This window comes from Erpetoichthys calabaricus, chromosome 2 (genome assembly GCF_900747795.2).
Source record: "Erpetoichthys calabaricus chromosome 2, fErpCal1.3, whole genome shotgun sequence".
Lineage (NCBI taxonomy): Eukaryota > Metazoa > Chordata > Cladistia > Polypteriformes > Polypteridae > Erpetoichthys > Erpetoichthys calabaricus.
In genome coordinates, this window is record NC_041395.2 from 74,086,172 (window position 1) to 74,105,296 (window position 19,125).

At 35.6% G+C, this 19,125-nt stretch overlaps 1 protein-coding gene across 2 annotated transcripts in view; it reads right to left on the minus strand.

Annotated features, from left to right (window-relative positions):
• si:ch211-266k8.4 (carabin) overlaps positions 1-19,125 on the minus strand; it is a 347,171-nt gene that overhangs the window by 35,457 nt on the left and 292,589 nt on the right. Inside the window, exon 14 of one of the 2 annotated variants that reach the window (XM_028793921.2) lies at positions 2,576-2,794. The exons of the other annotated variant lie outside the window; for it this stretch is intronic. Within the exon in view, the coding sequence (XP_028649754.1) occupies positions 2,581-2,794 (214 nt within the window). The 3' untranslated portion in view covers positions 2,576-2,580. The remainder of the gene's footprint in view (positions 1-2,575; positions 2,795-19,125) is intronic. 2 annotated transcript variants of the gene reach the window in all.

The window sequence follows — 19,125 nt, forward strand, 5'->3', positions numbered from 1 at the left end:
ATCCATGGTCCTAGGTTGAATTCCTATTATCCAGTCATTGTTTGTGCAAATGTTCTTCACATGTCTACATGACACTTTGCCTAAGCAACCTATTTTTTCCCCATTTCCACCATTTGTGCTTATTAAAATGGATGGCATTTACAACTTGTCCCTGTGGATATGATATCCCATTGAAGGTTTTTTCTTCAGTTAAACCTGAAACTATCAGGATAGACTCTTAACCATTAATTGAGTTAACCAGGTCTAAAAAACTGGTCAGTTCATTTACCTGAAAAGTTTTATCAGTTTTCTCAGATCCTAATGCACAGCTTTCACACCATTTATAGGTTGCAACGTTTCTATGAGTGTCCAGATGACAATTCCAAAGACACTAAAGAGGTCACTCTTTCACATGGTTCTAGTGTGGAACCAACAAGCTGAACATAACTCTTCTTATAAAACTTACATTTACAATTTTACAATTATATACACAACATAATATTTTACATTTTGTAATCTGTACATAAAAAAATCAATATATACATGAAGTACATCACAAAAAAGTATTAAACAGTGAAACAATCTCACAAATGTTATAATGTAGACTCTTTTCCATAAAAACTTTTTTTCCTTAGTAAGCCTGTTCTGTAGTGTATACAAGTAATTATTTGTTTGACTTAGAGATCTGATCAATAAGATACTGTATTTTGGGTGAATGAAATCAAAACAATTTACCCTATTTTATAGATACTATAAGATATGTTAACTTTCCAAAAAAACACCCCATAGACAAAGGAACTAACTCTTAATGGCTATATATGAAGAACTAGCTTTTTTTTTAATGTTTTACAGGCCAGCAATAAGCCACATTTTTGAAGTACTTTCTAGGTGGGACAATGTTTCTGTTAGTTTCCAGGATTTGCCTATTGATCACATCAGTAAATACTTGTGAACTTCTTGTCCACTGCACCCTCCAACAGATAGGGAATAAAGTCACAGGTCATTTGCTTTGGAATGTTGTAATAACAGTTTTATCTGGAAATGGATTGCTCTTTGCTCTTGTTTCACTGCACCTTTGGTGTATGTTGGAAACCTTTTTATTTTTAAGAACCAGACAGCCTATAGAAAAGCCAACTTTTATATGTAGAATTAACAAAGTTATACTATAAAGCTTTCCCAAGATTTTTATGACAGAAACTACCAGCAAAACACTAACATCTGAAATGAAAAAGGAGAAAGCATGACTTGTGAACCTATGCATGCATTCTGTTTCAGATTACTGAAAATACCCATCATGTACTTCCCACCTCTGTTCTCTGAAGATGGAAATACTGTACATTAGCTGAACTGGTTTCAAGAATTCTATAAATTAGGATTTATTTAAAGGTTAACTATTTTCATTTAATTTATGTTTCCTATTATGTTAGATGGTGTGATATAAAAAGAGCAGATATATAGTAGGTAATTATATTTGAACACAGTGAACAGCAATAAATGAACCTTTTGTATATCAAATACAAAAGCCACCATTAAAGAGAAACAATTATTTTCATGAACAGGATATCATGATGCAACTGACGTTTGGAGAGAATCTAGTTTGTGAACATAAGGACTGCAGTTCTTCTGTATGCAAGTGATACTTTTCTACTGGCCTCGCCAGTCTGAGGCCTTCAGCATGCACTGAAATAGTTTCTGGTTGAGGACAATGCAACCAGGATAATAATCAACCCCACTAAAGCTAAGGTCATTACTATCTGTGGTAAAGAGTGTTTTGATCTTTGTTTATTGTATTTACTCCATTTTTGACACCCATTGATTGCACACCCAACCTACCTGAAAGGGTATCCCTCCCTGAATTGCCTTTCCTAAGATTTCTTCCATTTTTATCCCTAAAAAGGTTTTTTTTGGAGTTTTTTTTTTTCTTGTCTTCTTTGGGAGTCAAGGCTGGAGAGCTATCAAAAACAGGGCCTGTTAAAACCCATTGAGACATTCCTTGTGCAATTTTGGGCTATACATGAAATAAATTGTTGTTGTATGAGGTGAGTAGCAGCCCAAAGTGGAGTACTATCTTGGGGTATTTTTCACAAAAGAGTGAAAGGTGGGAGCCATGTAAAGAAGTTTCTGCATGCAATTAAAATGTCTCCTTAGCTCATTCCATAGAAGGGGTACAAGGCTTGACCTACTAAGAGATGACCGGGGGCACACCTGGGAGATTCTGAAGAGACTACATCTCACAGCTTGTCTGGAAGCATTTTGTAATTTCCCCAGGAGGTGTGGGCGGCTTGGTCAGCCCAGTTAAATGAGATACTCTGACTTTAATCAGGGTAAGTAGAATCAAATGATAACAATGAAAAATACTGTAATAGAGTACCTCAAAAAATGATTTGTTTTATTATATGGCACTGTATGTCTTTACTTTCAATTAAAGTATACATAAAATTGCCAAAAAAATGCCACAATGCTTAGTTACCAATGGCATTTTCTAAGCTGAGAGACAATAACATTAAAGTGCAGTAAATATTAAAAAAGCAAAATGTATTCTTTTAAAAACTGTATTTAGACATGTAAAAAACATTCAGTTTTAGTTGGTCTTTACCTGGCTCAGTTTTTAGCACTTTCCAAGTTTGACTCACTTGCATCTGCCATTACTTTTAAACTGGCCTGCTTGGTTTGATAAGCTTTCAATGGTGATAATAGCTCCTTGTTCCTATAGAGCTTTTGTGATTTGGTAAGGCCACTCTGGCTTGGACATCTCTTGACATTTAGCCTTTTGGAACCTCTTGTCATTTTCTTCTCCATGTCTGAACCTTTGTTACTACAAAAAAAAAAAAAAAAAAAAAAAGTAAAGCAAATCAACTACTGTACTAGCCAAGAAAAACATACAGATAATGATGACAAGGTAGGCCCCAAGTACTGAATTCACAATTAAATTACATGAAAACAGAATAGCGCAGGCTGCTTCAATAACAAGACAGCTGGTGGCTGATATTTTAATGGGAGTGATGTCATTATATTTTATTGCACTTGGGAAGGTTAAACAGACCCTGAAGGCCCAGAGAGTTTGCCGCACTACACCTCAAACTGACTGAAAGTTTCATTAATCTTGTGTATTAATCAGCACTTCTTTAGCTTATCTTAGGCATCAGTTGCAAATTCAAAGATTTACTTTTTGTGTACTTTAAAATAGTGTTTTAACAAAAGATGCTTGTGTAAATTGTACATTCAGGTCACCTGTCCTCTATCACATGCTGGTTATTAATGCATCCTTTTCTAATATTAACAGAAATAATATTTAATAAAAAAATAATGGAACTCTAATGCTATTTAAAATATAAAACACATTTCCTTTCATGATAATTACTGTACAAGTGATATAAATTTCTTAGAAATTATATCATACTGTGTAGGTAATTTTGTTTTTATCTGTCATTCAGTCAAAACTGGACAATTTTAATATTCTCTCTCCAATTAAGACACTTGACAGATGTCAACACAAAATATTAATTCTAGCAAACCCGAAAGTAGCTTTTTTTCCCCCTTTACCATGGTGCTGAAAAAAATATATACAAAGATATATAAACTCGACCAATACAAGAAGGTTGGTCTATCGTAGGTAGTGCTACATATTGTACTATATGCTCTGTTAAGCACAACCTTGCAGCAGGACTTGAAAACAAATTAAGTGCATCACCACCATATCCAACCCAAATGTGTCAGTTTAGATTTCACAGAGACTCACTGATAGTGCACTTTTGCATTTATAAAGACCATTGTAACAGATGGCTTAAACAATGTCTGTACTTCACTGCCAGCCTTTGGTATTTATACCAATAAAACTAAGTATTACTTTTTGACTGAGAGATGGAAGTTAAATCAAATATAAGAAAATGTTTATACTGTTACCCACCCTGTTTTGGGTGAACAAGCCAGAGACTCTCATATATAAACTGAATCGTGGAGGGTTCACAGTGAGCACTGTAGTATGTTATGAGAACTCTGACATTTCTTCTGCATGGAGTATTTAATGAACTAAAATTAATTGCTATCCTTTAGTTACACAACACATCCAAAAGGAAAAAAGTGTTACATTACGAGTGTCATTTTATTCATGCTGTAAAAGAGCAGATGGATCAGAAATGCTAACAGCAGCCCTCTGTCTCAATAAACATATTTTCCAATCTCAGTTCAATTAGCATGTACATATCTCCAATGGCACTTAGTACAAAAAAGAACTTATGACACTTTAATCACAATTGCTGCTGCTTATTAATTTATACTAACATATATGCTGGAGTATATGAAACCCCTAAAGCATTTAAAAATATGAATGATTTTATTTTGTATACATTTTATAGAAATGTATTTTATCTTTTTAATATTTTTGTAGATTTACTGCACATATTCCTAAACTGTACAAAGCCAGCATTTGACAGGAAGGTGTTCACTGACCTTATCATACCTCACTTAAAGAAGTTTAAATATTACACAGGTGGTGCTTGAAAGTTATCTTGTAATTTGCAGTGGTCATTGGAATGGAATAAACGGAATATTTGTTTTCTTATCCATCATTTTGACAGATGTTCTAATGCAGAATTTGGCAGAATGTTAGACTTTATGCATTCTTGTATCAATTTAGTGAACTGCATAGTCCAATTTCAGCACTTTTACAAAAATCGCATCCACTAATTTTGAGGAGGTCACTGGATTAAAGAATCATTTAGTTACTCCATTTTTTAGCTTTTAAAAAATTGTAATGTGAATCTTTCCAAATGTTTAATGATTAGATGCTATGCTTACTTATGGAAAATACTATAAAGCAAATTTTGAGAAAAAAAACCCATCACCAAGTCAATTAGAGGTTGGCAAGTTTTCCACATTTAAAATAAACTTTAACATTTCTTTCTCTCTCAATTACTTTAAATTACATAACTTAACCTTCCCTGTCAACCATGCACAGCTCCTCACTTTTCTTTGCTATTCATGAGCACACAGACCCTTTCAAGAGTTTAGAGAAATGAGATGACTGTAAGTAATTTCAGCTAACGCCATTATCTTCTCAATATCTTTCTACTGCCAATCTAATCTAGCATGTTAGATCAGAGTGAAAGACTGCCCATTCACCCTAACTGTGCTTAAAAATTCATACAAATTTTGTTAACCCCTTGCATGTTTTAATACTTGAGCAAACTTAATTAAGTATAAGCTATAGTATTGCTTAAGTCATGCTGAGGCAGTAAGAATTACATTATGAATTCTAAAATGTTTAAGGAGAAATTTACATTATAGTATGCGCTTTTATAATATCATTCATTTTCTAAGATTATATGAAGAACAGGCACTTAGTAATGGCCTTTAGTAGTTCCCATAACACATAACATTTGCTAGTCATGGATTTTAAACCATGAATGTCTCATTCCAAAGAGTGAGTCACACTGCCTAAGGGACAAAAGTGAAAGAATTGTACTTTGAAACACAGCCATGCCTTGAATGCCAGGTATGAAGGTCCCATTTAAAGTCTAGGAACAGTAGCCACCAGAAAAAGTAATGATTTAGATTTTAGTTTTCAGCTCTTTCATGCAAGCACTTTGTACTTAGCGTTTATACCTGTAGATAGTAGAAGCAGTAGTAGCACCAATAAACAAAACAAATGTACATTTGTCTTTATTATTAAAGAAGCATATTTCACAAAATATGGCCACAACCATGTCTGAGTACACGATAATTCCAATGCCTCAAATAACATTAAATATTATACTAGAAGTCCAACAGACTTAAAGGGCACAGAAATAATAAATAAAATGAAATGGGAAAAAAATACTGTCCCAAGGGTAAGAGCAAAATAAGATTATCATCAGCCAGTAAACAAAAATACAATATAGAATTAATAACTGCTATAGAAATTCCTTTAAAAAAAAGCCAGACAGTTAGAAAGCTCTATTAGGAGAAGATGTTCCAGAAATGTTAGAAAACATTCATTAATTCGGGTCCCATCTTTTGTTAAAAAAGAGAAACATGAGACGTGTGGAAGGGTTAAGCTGCATACCCACCCTTTTTGTGCCCTCTTTAAAACTTTTCATCTCTTTCTCCTTCTTTGTGATCTGTTCTACATTTCTGGAGTTTATACAATTCTTTTTAATTCTATAAGACCAGCAAGAATCACACTCAGTAATGTACTAATATTCTTAGCACAGTTAAGGTGGAAGACATTTTTATGTCTCATATGTATATAATATATTGTGCTTGTTTGATAAGACCTGAATATTACATATTCATGAGACTGACTGGTAGATTAAAAACATTTAGACCTCCCAGAAAATGTGAATGGTTAAATAGTCAAACAGTACAACATGTGAGTAAGTATAAAGCAGCTCTTTAAAACTAGTCTTTTTAGCTATTACAATACCTTAAAATACTATAGAAGGGAAAGGACTCAACAATCTGTATATGATCTACAAATTCAGGAATGATTTTCATGTCAATGTGAAATTACCCATCACCTCAGATTTAAAATAAATGTGAAGATGTGTTATTTTAGCATAACATGCTCCTGTTACAGTAACTGTATTCTGTTAAAATTATGACTACTTATTTAATAATATGGTATTTACATATGGGAGCTGTAGGAATATTATTTTAAAAAAAGGCTATATTATTATATATATATATATATATATATATATATATATATATATATATATATATACACACACACACACACACACACACACATGCAGTACTAATGTATTACCATGTATTATGGATGTTGTATTTTGCAGCATGTCATATGGTGTTTTGATTAAATATTTTTTTGAGTTTTATTATAACAACTATTGTGACGGATGACCGGGGCCCATGCCTGGCCGGGACACCCCTTCACCACATCTGCCAGGGGGACAAGGATGGGAAGCCCAGTATCTCCCCCTGGACGCTAGATGGCAGCCTCCCTGGGTTGCAGCAGTGTCTCGGACTCCCCCAGGGCTTCATGGGGGTTGGGGTTTGTGCAGCTCTGTGGAGTTCCGCAGGCGCTGCCAGGGGGTGCAGCAACAGGAGCTGCTGGCTCCTTTTGGGCACTGGTTTCACCACACCCAGAAGTGCAGCCGTATGTCGGCAATCAAACACCTGGAACACTTCCGGGTACCCAATAAAAGGGAGCCAGCGACCACCACTCAGTGGCCAGAGTCGGGTGGAAGGAGGACAAAGCTTGCGGAGGAGTGGTGGTGGAAGACAGAAGAAGAGTGTTGGTGTTATTTGTGGACGGTGCATGCCCTCCAGCTGAAGAAAAATAAACAGTTTATTTGTTTAACCTGTTCCTCCCGTGTGAGTCAGTGTTGGGTTGGGCGCAATATAGCGCCTTTTCTTATACTATGTCTATTATAACTATCAAAAACATGCACTATACAAAAGCCAACTGAATACGAGTTTTAAACATGTTCCAGGTAGGCAGTTTTTTAGCTAACAGCTCGGCCTTCTGCAGTTTTATTTATTTTTTTTATTAACCTAGGAATTTAAAGTCAGACGGTCTCTTGCGATTGCAGTGTGTACAGAGATGTAAATTGACTGGGGCCGAGATTTAGAAATTTATGACTTTATAGGGTGGATTTTTAAATCAGCTGTATACTTAACTGGAAACAAGTGTAGTGATTTAAGAACTAGTTATAATGTCCTTGCTGTTCTATTAATTAACTGTAGAGCAGCAAGGAAATTGTGTCAAGGATAACACCTAAATTTCATGTGGACTCAGCCAAATTAAGAGTTATCAGGATTAACTGGCAGAATTACTGTATCAGAAGTAGTTCTCCCTCTTTTAAAATTAGTGATAAATTTAGCAACTATTTGAAAACTGAAGCATCCCTCAAATGTGTAATGTAACATGACTTGAAGTTAAAACTGTTTACCAAAATATGATTGCACAGACAGATTTAATTTGGTATGGTAAGGAGAAAATTGTTAATTTCCCATAATTCCTTTGTATCCTTTAATTATCCTTTCCAGTACAAATTCCACAAGTTTCCTATCAGAGTCTTCTTCACTATGACTGCTGAGGAAGTTCAGGGTTAGACTTCAAGCCACATCTCCCATGGCAAGATATAAGTGGTATGCTTGAGGATACCAGAAGCAGGGAAATGTTTTTGTTCATAAATTGGTTAAATATGTAATTTACCAGGAAGCACTACACTCAGATGCATTACCTGTCGAACAGAATTTATACTTAAGTGTTTAACGCATTTAAGGGTATCTCAGCTACTTATGAGCTACTAATGACTAAACCTGGAGTGATGGTTTAGAATTCCATCCATGCTTGGTTTGCATATTGGTTGCAATGTTGTTGGCATTTGTTCTGCCTCTCTGTTATCCTAATGGAAGCAACAACTTCATAAAAATCAATGGATTCATACATTTTCTGTTTCTGTCCGTCTCTGTCTGCCAGTTTAAAAGTCATTTTCTAGGTTTACCAGGTTGGTTTATTGTTACTCATATTTGGGGATATTGGAGCAGAAGTTTTGAGCCATGTGCTCTTCTGGACATTAACATCCTTTAGCTGTTTTTTTACAACATATGAGAGGGACAGAGATTATACACTAACCCGGGTTACAGGAGTAAAGGATGAATGCTGAAAATGAATCATATGCAAAAATACATTACACCTTTTCTAGTGTACCTTAGAATAAAATTTGTATAACGTAAATGTAAAATATATTTTCAATATAATACAAATTTTCTTATAGTCCTATTTTTAATGCATTAAATTTTGTTACTAAAAACCATAACAGACATATATGACAAGCAGGCAAAAACAAAAAAAAATAATCCTCAATATTTTGAAACATTGTTCTTTTCTATGGAATATTTAGCTGAAAACACGCAATTAAGGTTCACAGAGAAATTATGGTAATGATGCCAAATAATATAAGCATTTAGTAAAATAATTGATGTAAAGAAGTATTTGAAAATACGTCATCAAAATGTAAAAATTACTTTAGATTAATAAATGTAATAAAAGCAAGGTGACCAAAATTTTGTTGAAATGGTTTACTTTTTTGACTTTTGCAAATATACAGGAAAGAAAGAAAATATCATTGATAAAGCCACAAGAATTTACTCTGCAAATAATACTACATTAAAATTATAAAATTGATATTTTTGATATGTAGTTAAAAAAAACAAGTGTAAAAGTGTCTAAAAACGTAATTACATATCGCTCTACATTTTCATATCTTTTGCTGTCACAGAAATACATAGGTGACATATTAACAGCCATCAAGTCAACATGACAATTTAGAACTGTAAAATGTCTTGGCAGCATTCCACCTAAAAAAATAGACAATAAGATTATGATTTTTTTCTTTAAACTACAGACTGAACAACTTAGATTTCAGCTTCCAGGTTTAGTAGTCAATAGATCAAAACATGTCATCTTATGTGCATGCTGTCAATAAATAAATAAACATTGACAAAGCTGAAAATTCTATAACCGATTTCTAAAACAGAACTCAACATCTGTCCCCCTAGTTCCACTTCCATATAAACCACTGAAAAAATGTAGTTGCACAGATTCTTTCAAAGCAGTCATTGTTAGTTCTTTATTGAAGAAATCAGTCTTGGAAATAAATATTCTTGAGAATTAAAGACCAGTTTCAAATTTACCACTTGTTAAAGCTTGTCTTTTATCTTATGAAAAAGACCTAACTACCATTATGGTATTAGATTTGAGTCCAGATGTTGATACTAATACCACAGCATTCTAATATGCAGTCTTGATAATTTAGTTGTATTGTCACACACTTTTCCTATTTGGTTCACTTCATACTTATCAAAATTTTTTAAATACTTTTAGACATCCGATAACTGTGCTCTCTTATGTCTGTTTGCAGTTAGGCTGGTCACTGGGACAACTTATTTTCCCATTATATGTTTTCATTTGGAGATGAAACTTAACAATAAGAAATTAAAACTAAATTTATGTGCTGATGATACTTAACCATATTCATGTAATTTATACATAGTGATACATAATTCAGTTATGTTATTTAACTGCTTTACTTAGGTGAAACAAAAGAAGAATGAAAATTATCCTCAAATGTCTTAATAGACTATCTACAGTACTAATGCAGTGCTGATAGCTCCTTGTGACAATGGCTTCCTAATCTTTGGTTTGGCTGAATCAACATATATAGTACCCGGTGGTGGACACCTAAGGTTCGAGAGGCTGTCAAGCTGAAGAAAGAGTCCTATTGGGTCTGCTTGACCAGTGGGACTCCAGAGGCAGCTGAGGGGTACCGGCAGGCCAAGTGTATGGCAGCATCGACTGTTGCAGAGGCAAAAACTCGGGCATGGGAGGAGTTTGGGGAAGCCATGGAAAACGACTTTCGGTCAGCACCGAGAAGGTTCTGGCAAACCGTCAGGCGCCTCAGGAGGGGAAAGCGGTGCTCCACCAACACCGTGTACAGTGGAGATGGGGCCCTGCTGACTTCAACTGCAGACGTTATTGACCGGTGGAAGGAATACTTCGAGGATCTTCTCAATCCCACCACCATGTCTTCCTTAGAGGAAGCAGAGCTGGAGGACTCTGGTGGGGGGGGGGGGACGGGGGGGTTTGCCGTCCATAACAGGGACTGAGGTTGCCGGGCCCCTGGAGTGGACGAGGTTCACCCTGGGTTCCTCAAGGCTCTGGATTTTGTGGGGCTGTCCTGGTTGACACGTCTCTGCAACATCGCATGGACATCGGGGGCAGTGCCTCTGGATTGGCAAACCGGGGTGGTGGTTCCCCTTTTTAAGAAGGGTGACCGGAGGATGTGCTCCAACTATAGGGGGATCACACTTCTCAGCCTCCCCAGTAAGGTCTATTCAGGGGTGCTGGAGAAGAGAGTTAGGTCGATGGTCGAATCTCGGATTCAAGAGGAACAATGCGGATTCCGTCCCAGCCATGGAACACTGGACCATCTCTACACCCTGGCCAGGATCCTGGAGGGGGCATGGGAGTTTGCCCAACCAGACCACATGTGTTTTGCAGATTTGGAGAAGGCATTCGACCGTGTCCCTCGAAGCATCCTGTGGGGTGTGCTCCAAGAGTATGGGGTACAAGGCTCGTTGTTACGAGCCATCCAGTCCCTGTACAGGAGGAGCAGGAGCTTGGTCCGCATTGCCGGTAATAAGTTGGACTCGTTTCCTGTTGAGGTTGGACTCCGCCAGGGCTGCCCTTTGTCACCGATTCTGTTCATAAGTTATATGGACAGAATTTCTAGGCGCATTTCTAGGGGGGGGGGGGGGGGGGGGTCTTGTTCGGTGTCCTCAGAATCTCGTCTCTGCTATTTGCGGAAGACGTGGTTCTGTTGGCTTCATTGGACAGTGACCTCCAGCTCTCACTGGAGGAGTTTGCAGCCGAGTGCGAAGCAGCGGGGATGAGAGTCAGCACCTCTAAATCCTAGGCCATGGTTCTCAGCCGGAAAAGGGTGGAATGCTCTCTCCGGGTTGGGAGCACAGTACTGCCTCAAGTGGAGGAGTTCAAGTATCTCAGGGTCTTGTTCACGAGTGAGGGAAGAATGGAGTGGGAGGTTGACAGACGGATCGGTGCGGCATCCGCAGTAATGCGGACTCTGCAACTGTCCGTCGTGGTGAAGAGAGAGCTGAACCAAAAGGCGAGGCTGTCCATTTACCAGTCGATCTACGTTCCTACCCTCACCTATGGCCACGAACTTTGGGTAGTGACCGAAAGAGCAAGATCGCAGATACAAGCGGCTGAAATGAGTTTTCTCCGCAGGGTGGCTGGACTTTCCCTTAGAGATAGGATGAGGAGTTCAGTTATCCGGAAGAGACTCGGAGTAGAGTTGCTGCTCCTCCGCATTGAGAGGAGTCAGTTGAGGTGGTTCGGGCATCTGGTTAGGATGCCCCCTGGACGCCTTCCTGGGGGGGGTGTTCCGGGCATGCCCCACTGGGAGAAGACCACGGGGCAGACCCAGGACACGCTGGAGGGATTATATCTCCCGGCCGGCCCTGGAGCGCCTAGGGGTCCTCCCAGAGGAGCTAGAGGAGGTGGCTGGGGAGAGGGAGGTCTGGGCTTCCCTGCTTAGGCTGCTGCCCCCGCGACCCGACCTCGGATAAGCGGTGGATAATGGATGGATGGACATATATAGTACTGTCGTATTTGCTACTTTTGACACTGTTTAACCTTGTTGCTTGATAAAAAAAATATTAGAATGTTGTATGCTTAGGTTTTTTAAGTTATTTTCTTATTGCTGTATAGTTAATTCAAAACACTGCAGGAGCATTAAGTATCACCACACAGCTTTAGTTTATAAATCACTACACTGGTTTCCAGTCATATTTAAAACCAAAGCTTCTCCCCCCCATGAACCAATACTAAAGTTAGAATGTATAATACTATTTACTTCATGACATCACTTAAATCAACGCTTTAGACACTTTATTTTACCACATCATACTTTACTTACAGTTGATGGTGAGGCTGTTCATATTATATCTTAAAAATGAAAACAAGTCATTGAAAAAATTAAAGCATGTTTTTCACATTCGTTAGTGTCCTTATGTAGCACTTTATGGTACTGTCATTTTGATCAAGTTATCCTGAAACAGTGACTTGGCCTGGTGTCATATTTGTGTATCAAGCTGGATATATGCCGTAATGCATGGAAAACAGCCTGTAATTTTACTGGGTATCCAAGTGATCCAGATCAGTTTCAGGGTAAATTTTCTCTTTCTTCTAATCTGTTGTCATTCAGAACCAACACTATATTTTATAAAAATTAACTGCAATGAATTGAGTGCATAAAATATGTATTCTTTTTAGATCTGGGCAGGATGTTTCTTAAATTTTTGAAACCTGGATTAAAGGCATGCACCATTATGTCAGAGGACACAAGCAAGTATAATATAAATGTCTAGTGAAAATAACCTGATTACTGTTTTAAGAATGTATTAGTTGTGAGAAAATGTACTTGCTGCAGAGATATCTTACATAATACAGTATTACCCAACATACCTGTAGCTGCGTTTTTCCAAAGTTACCAAAGTTCAGCAGCTCTAACTCAAAAATGGGATTCAACAAAAGCCTGATGCGTAGAAATAATTCCACAGACAAAATATGTTCATTTTTAAAATTTAGTTAAAATTCAAAGTAAAACAGTTCACACAAAAAAAGAACATTAAAATAGCAAAAAAGGGAAAAAAATTCATGTTAAGAAAAGTTCAGTTCTAAGCTTAATCTTGTTACATCTCAAATCATTACTATTTACTTATCATTTCTGAACCATTTCAAGATGGTCAGAAAACTGTATGCTTATCCTATTTCTAAGTTGAAAATGGATCTTTCAAGTCCCTGCTTGCTAGAACCTGTTCTAAACACAACTGAGCCTATTATCACACTGTTTCTCAGTTATAGCAAGAAGGTTCTATCTCATATTAACTTATAGGGTGAAAAGAGTATACCATTGTCTATGACTATGGAAGCAATTATATTCTATTCAAATTAAGCAAACATTAATATGAGTTTAACTCAAAACTTTAATTTTCTAAGATTGGCTCTTACAATAGCATTACCCAACAGACATAGCAACAAAAAAACACAAGGAAACAAATGTTATATGGTACATTTTTTAACCTGAACACAGACTGGGGATACCTATGGACAAAAACATAAAATGTAAAAAATACCCTGTAATAATCCCAACTTACACCCACTTTATGATTTAGAATTCAAAATGATTAATTACCTGGACTAAATAAATTCTTGAATCTATTTCCCTTTTTAATAATGAGCCTAATGGCAAAACATGAAACTTTGAACTGAGAGGATGACTACTAAAAACAGGTGGCAAATGAGGAATCTCTCTATAAAATAACTTTAGTACTAATTCTAGCAATGACATGGACATGGTTATTTACATCTAGAAGTAGATGTAACAATACTGTATATTAAATAAAATATATCTAAAACAATGTCAAGATAATTTTGTGTGCTTTTAAACAATTTAGCTCCTTGGAAGGACAAGAACAGCCTTTTTCTTCGTTCTTATCAATTTTATCTACAGTATATGCATTTAGACGGTCAGGCTGTTGTCAAAGGATAGATTTCTTAGGCTGGATGTATAATACAAAGTCATCTCCACAGTCTGACATTTTATTGCTGTAGTAAGGAAAGGCATGTCTAAAATCCAAAGCCATATTCTTGATTTTACAGGTATTTAGCTGGAATGGAAAGGAATGTTCACACCATATACCAACATCATCAACAGTGATGCCCACGACTGTCCTCCTTAGAAACCACTAAGAATGACATAGTTACCTACAAAAATAGATTATAATAATATAACTCAGTTATGCCTCTATGCAACGTGATTACAAAGTCAGTACACAGTACAATTGCACACATGAATTTTCTAAGACTAGAGAAGAGAAAGGTTAAGTCACTTGCTGAAAGTTGAACAGCTAGCAAGAGGTGGTAACGTGAACTAGTAACCTTGTGACTTAACAGTTCAATGCCTTAGGCAACAGGCCATAAATTGAGAAACTGCTTTGTGTACAGAATAGATGGATGGATAAATACAGTAGAATAGGTGACAGGCTGCAGCTTGGAAGAGAACAAAAGCCATCTACCGTCTTTAAACAGAATCCATTTTACTAAGTTAAAGGTCTAAAAAGAAATTACCGGTTAGCTTCTCAACCACATGCAGAATTACAATATTACAATAGATGAAAAAAAGCCAAAAATACTAATCTGGCATGAGCTTTGTCACTTTTCAAACTGCTAACTGTCCTGAAAATTCTAGGTTTTCTATAGCTGCTTCTGTAGATGAAGAGTGGTAATAGGTTTGACATTATTAAGGACTTATGGATTCAGAATTTTGGAAAATGAAATGGTAGTGGTTTCATCCTAGAGATTGGGAACCTGTTGTAGATACAGAGAAATCTGAAGTCTGTAATAAACTATTGGGAAGAATTGCAAGGCTGAAGTATGCATCTAATTACTCTATATATATTAAAATTTCACTTGACATTCATTTATTGAAAATTAAGTTTTTGTACACATATAAATTCATCATCCATCTTTAAAGAAATATTACTTATCATATTCAGGTTAATATTATGTTGTAAAGGAGCTGTTACAACTTAAATGTTAAATTGCTTCCTTTTTCTTAACAGAATCATTTTGAAGAAAACAGATTTTTCAGCTCAATAATCCCTATTCACCTGTGTGTTTCAAAATACTTTGAAGTTGAGATTTTACAGTTTCCAGAGTATAAATACTATATGTACCACACAGCTTGTTAACTTATCTGTGGTTCAATATATAAAGATATGTTATTTGTTTATGCAAAATGTACCGTTAATGAACTTCCTTCCATCTATGCCCATGTGTTGTTGTTAAAGAACTTGTTTTAATGTAACAGACATTCACAGTTAGAATTTTGAACATTTTCTTCATGTCATTTCTTAATCTGTGTGTTTAAAATGATAAGAAAAAAAAATCAAGTCCTTTAGTCTTTCTACATGTGTCATAACACATACTTATGGAAAATATCTAGTTGCTCTTCTGTAGACTTTCTCTAGAAATATTTTATGTTTGTTGCAGTATGAGGACTAAAACTTCACACAAAACTGCCTAACTAAAATACCAGTTTTATTATGAAAAAAAAAAAAATCAAACCTCCAAATTTCATTTTTCCAACAAACATTTGTCCTTCAATTCACACTGACATTGAACACATTAAACAGGAGCTAAAAATTCACAGCAAACACACTCATTTTAAATTTTTTTTATCATCGTTAACATTTGATTAATCTGTAGATAATCAGAAGTGTTTAAAAAATATACCATCTTCTTTTAAAAGCAGTGAGACTGCTCATTGTCAATATTGAAATGGTTGTGCATTTAAGCTGCCACAACAAAACAAATAATCAGTTGAATGCTGTATAAACCATAAAAAATGTTGTAAAAATCAATGTTAAAAGTTTTTTTTTTAATTCTTTTCAAATTTCCTATTTTAATGTCATTAAACTGTTATTCCATAATACCAATTTAACAGTGGAGGAATTAAAAAGTTATAACGTAACCTTTGAACCTCTGAAGAGAACAATACAAGAGGTGTTTCCTTCATGAGACCAATTCCCCAGCCTGAACACTCTTTCTGGTTATGGCTGAAAACACACTACATTACAGGTCACATAATAGTAAAAAGAAAGTTCACTATTCTAACAGCTCCCATGCATAAGCTGCATAAAGACACCTAAAAGCGTAGGACATCCAGAAGCTGCATACTAGTATATGTCTTTATATTAATATGACAGATTTGAGAGTATTCAATCTATTTGAACATTCAAATGTTCTTGTGTAATTAAAATAATTGTGAAACACTATGAAAAAAGATTTTCTTATTGTCTTATAAATCTTGAAATAATTTTGTTTCTCTTTACATTACTACCATCTTTTAAATTAAAGTGTTATTGACATTTTTTAAAATAATGTTTTCACAAACCAGAACAATACAACAGCATTCTACTAACCAAACAAATAATACCACCGTTTACTTCAAACTAAATACAATAAACGTAAATGAAAAAGAGAAAACAAAACAGACGTGCTGACGAGGTATGCCTGTCTGCTGTGATAATGTGTACAGTGCTGTGCAGAAGAGCTCATCTTAACCTTTTGTCTTCACTCTTCAAGAATGTCTCTGAAACACAAATCTGATGCAAGTTCTGGTGATACAGTAAAGAAGAGAAAAACCATCACCATTGAAAAGAAATTAGAAATAATAAAAAGGTCAGAGAGAGGTGAAACTCCATCATTCATTGGCAGAGCACTTGGTTACAGTTGGTCAACAATATCATTTATTAAAATAATGTACCTACATACAAATTCAACTTAAGTACAAACCTATATATTATTCCCCCCAATAAAGCTATAATGACTAACATTGTGTTGACCTGTTTTTATTCACTGCATTGAAATTTAATTAAATGCAATTCATTCTGATAAGTTTAGTGGTATCTGAACTTTCACATGAACTTTTAGGACACAGCATCATTTAAGTGCAGTACAACTCTGAGACAATGGAGTAGGGTAGTATCATCATTGAGGGCAGGTAGCTCATCCCCCTTCACATGGATTATATACGTGGGGGTAACAATGCCCTAGAAGTTTATTGCGCATATAGAAATCACATTATACTTCCTTTTCTGTTCTCATCTTTCTATTGTACCTACCTTTTTCTAGAACAACTCTTAATGTATGCCAGAAAGAACATACTTGATTAAATAAACATGACATTCACCAAGTCTGATCTGTATGGTTTACTGTATTAGCTAAGAAAATATCAAGGATTTCAGTATTCTTTGTAAATCAATCTGAATCTCTGTAACGCTACAGGAATTTGAATCAGCCATCTGTGAAAAATGTGAAATGTAAACAAATTATGTTTAAATAAAATTTATTTCATACACTGAAGAGAATTAAAATTCTCCTTTTTACAACTTTGTTTTCCTAAGAAAATAATTTTTGTCAGTCATTCTAATAAACAGAAACTGGCTTCAGCCAACCTGTGCTTTTATGCTCTTTGTTGTAGCGAGTCTAAGTTAACAGCATATATGAAAAGAATGACTGGTATGTACCCATTTTCGAGCGAAGCTGGTCATATTTAGACTTTGTTTAACATTGTGTGAAATGTTTGCACCTTAGGAATGATTCTGCCTACCAGCAGGAAGTTCCTCAGTGTGTTATCTTTAAACAGTCACCTGAATAAATACATTTCATAAATACAGAATCAGCCACTGAATTTTGTAACACAGTATAAAATACATTCACTACAAATGAACAATGGTGCAAGTACGGAACAGATTTGAAATTAAGAAAAGTGTTGCATATGTTTCCCTCATCAAGTTTATGAAATTAAAATCTATACAATTTATTCAAATATTTGGCCAATAAAAAGTAATAATCACTATCTTAAATAAGTACATTTACATGCAGTCATAATTTTTTTTGTGGGGGATGATTTCAAAACATTTCTGTCATGTTTAATATTCCTCTCTTCAAAAAAATGGTAATTTAGAAAAGCTTTTTTGGTTTTATAAAAGTAGTTAATTTGTCCCAAGAGCCACATTTCCTTTTTGATTTATTATTAAGAGGACTTAAAAAGTCCCAAAGCTTGAAGTGTTCATAACTAAGAAAGACCCTATACTCTGTGTGCATATTAAATTTAGATTGCAACAAAATCACTCCAAATAATAAATATAAATGTAGTAAGTGTCATGATTTTTATAAACTTTCCTAAGTTACTGGCAACCTAAGAGGAAAAGTCAAAGCAACACTGGCATAGTTGGAACACTCCCACGCTTTTATTTAAGCTTGAAAACAGCTTTGTTATGCGAATAGTTTCTGTGCCAAAGGAGCTAACAGTCGTCTACTGTGCAACAAAAACTGCTTTTCTTTTTATATTAACCCATTCTTGTCACTAACAGAATAGGAGAGAACACAGGAGATTAGAAAACAATATATGAAATGCAAAAACATCAAAACAATGTGTACATGCTTGATACCACTGCTGAATATAAGCATCCACTCATCCATCTAACCTACATGTAAACTTCCTTTCCATTACAGAGTATAATTTATTACATCTTGCCTGAAGAAGGGGCCTGAGTTGCCTCGAAAGCTTGCATATTGTAATCTTTTTAGTTAGCCAATAAAAGGTGTCATTTTGCTTGACGTTTCTCTACAGGGTATAATCTTGAAAGCCCTGGATACAAGGCAGGAAGGAAGACAGTCACAACCAAATGTATACCTACACATACTCCCTGGACCTATTTAGAATCACCTATTAACCACACAGATATGAAAGGAAACTGGAGTGACTGCAGAATGCCTCCCTGAACATCTAGAGAATGAACAAATTCCAGACAGAATGTGATATATTCTCAAAATGCAGTGCGGCAGCAATGTGAACCACAACAATTCTAACCTCAGAAATACAGTATCTCACTGTGAGGATTATGTTTTTTTTAGTTTCTCCAGTACCTTCAATGTCATCTGGGGGTTACACCATTAAGGGAATATGCAGGTGGATGAGACCAATGGTGTCCTAGATAATGAGTTACATGTAAGGCAGACTGCAGGTTGTAGGACTATGTTTC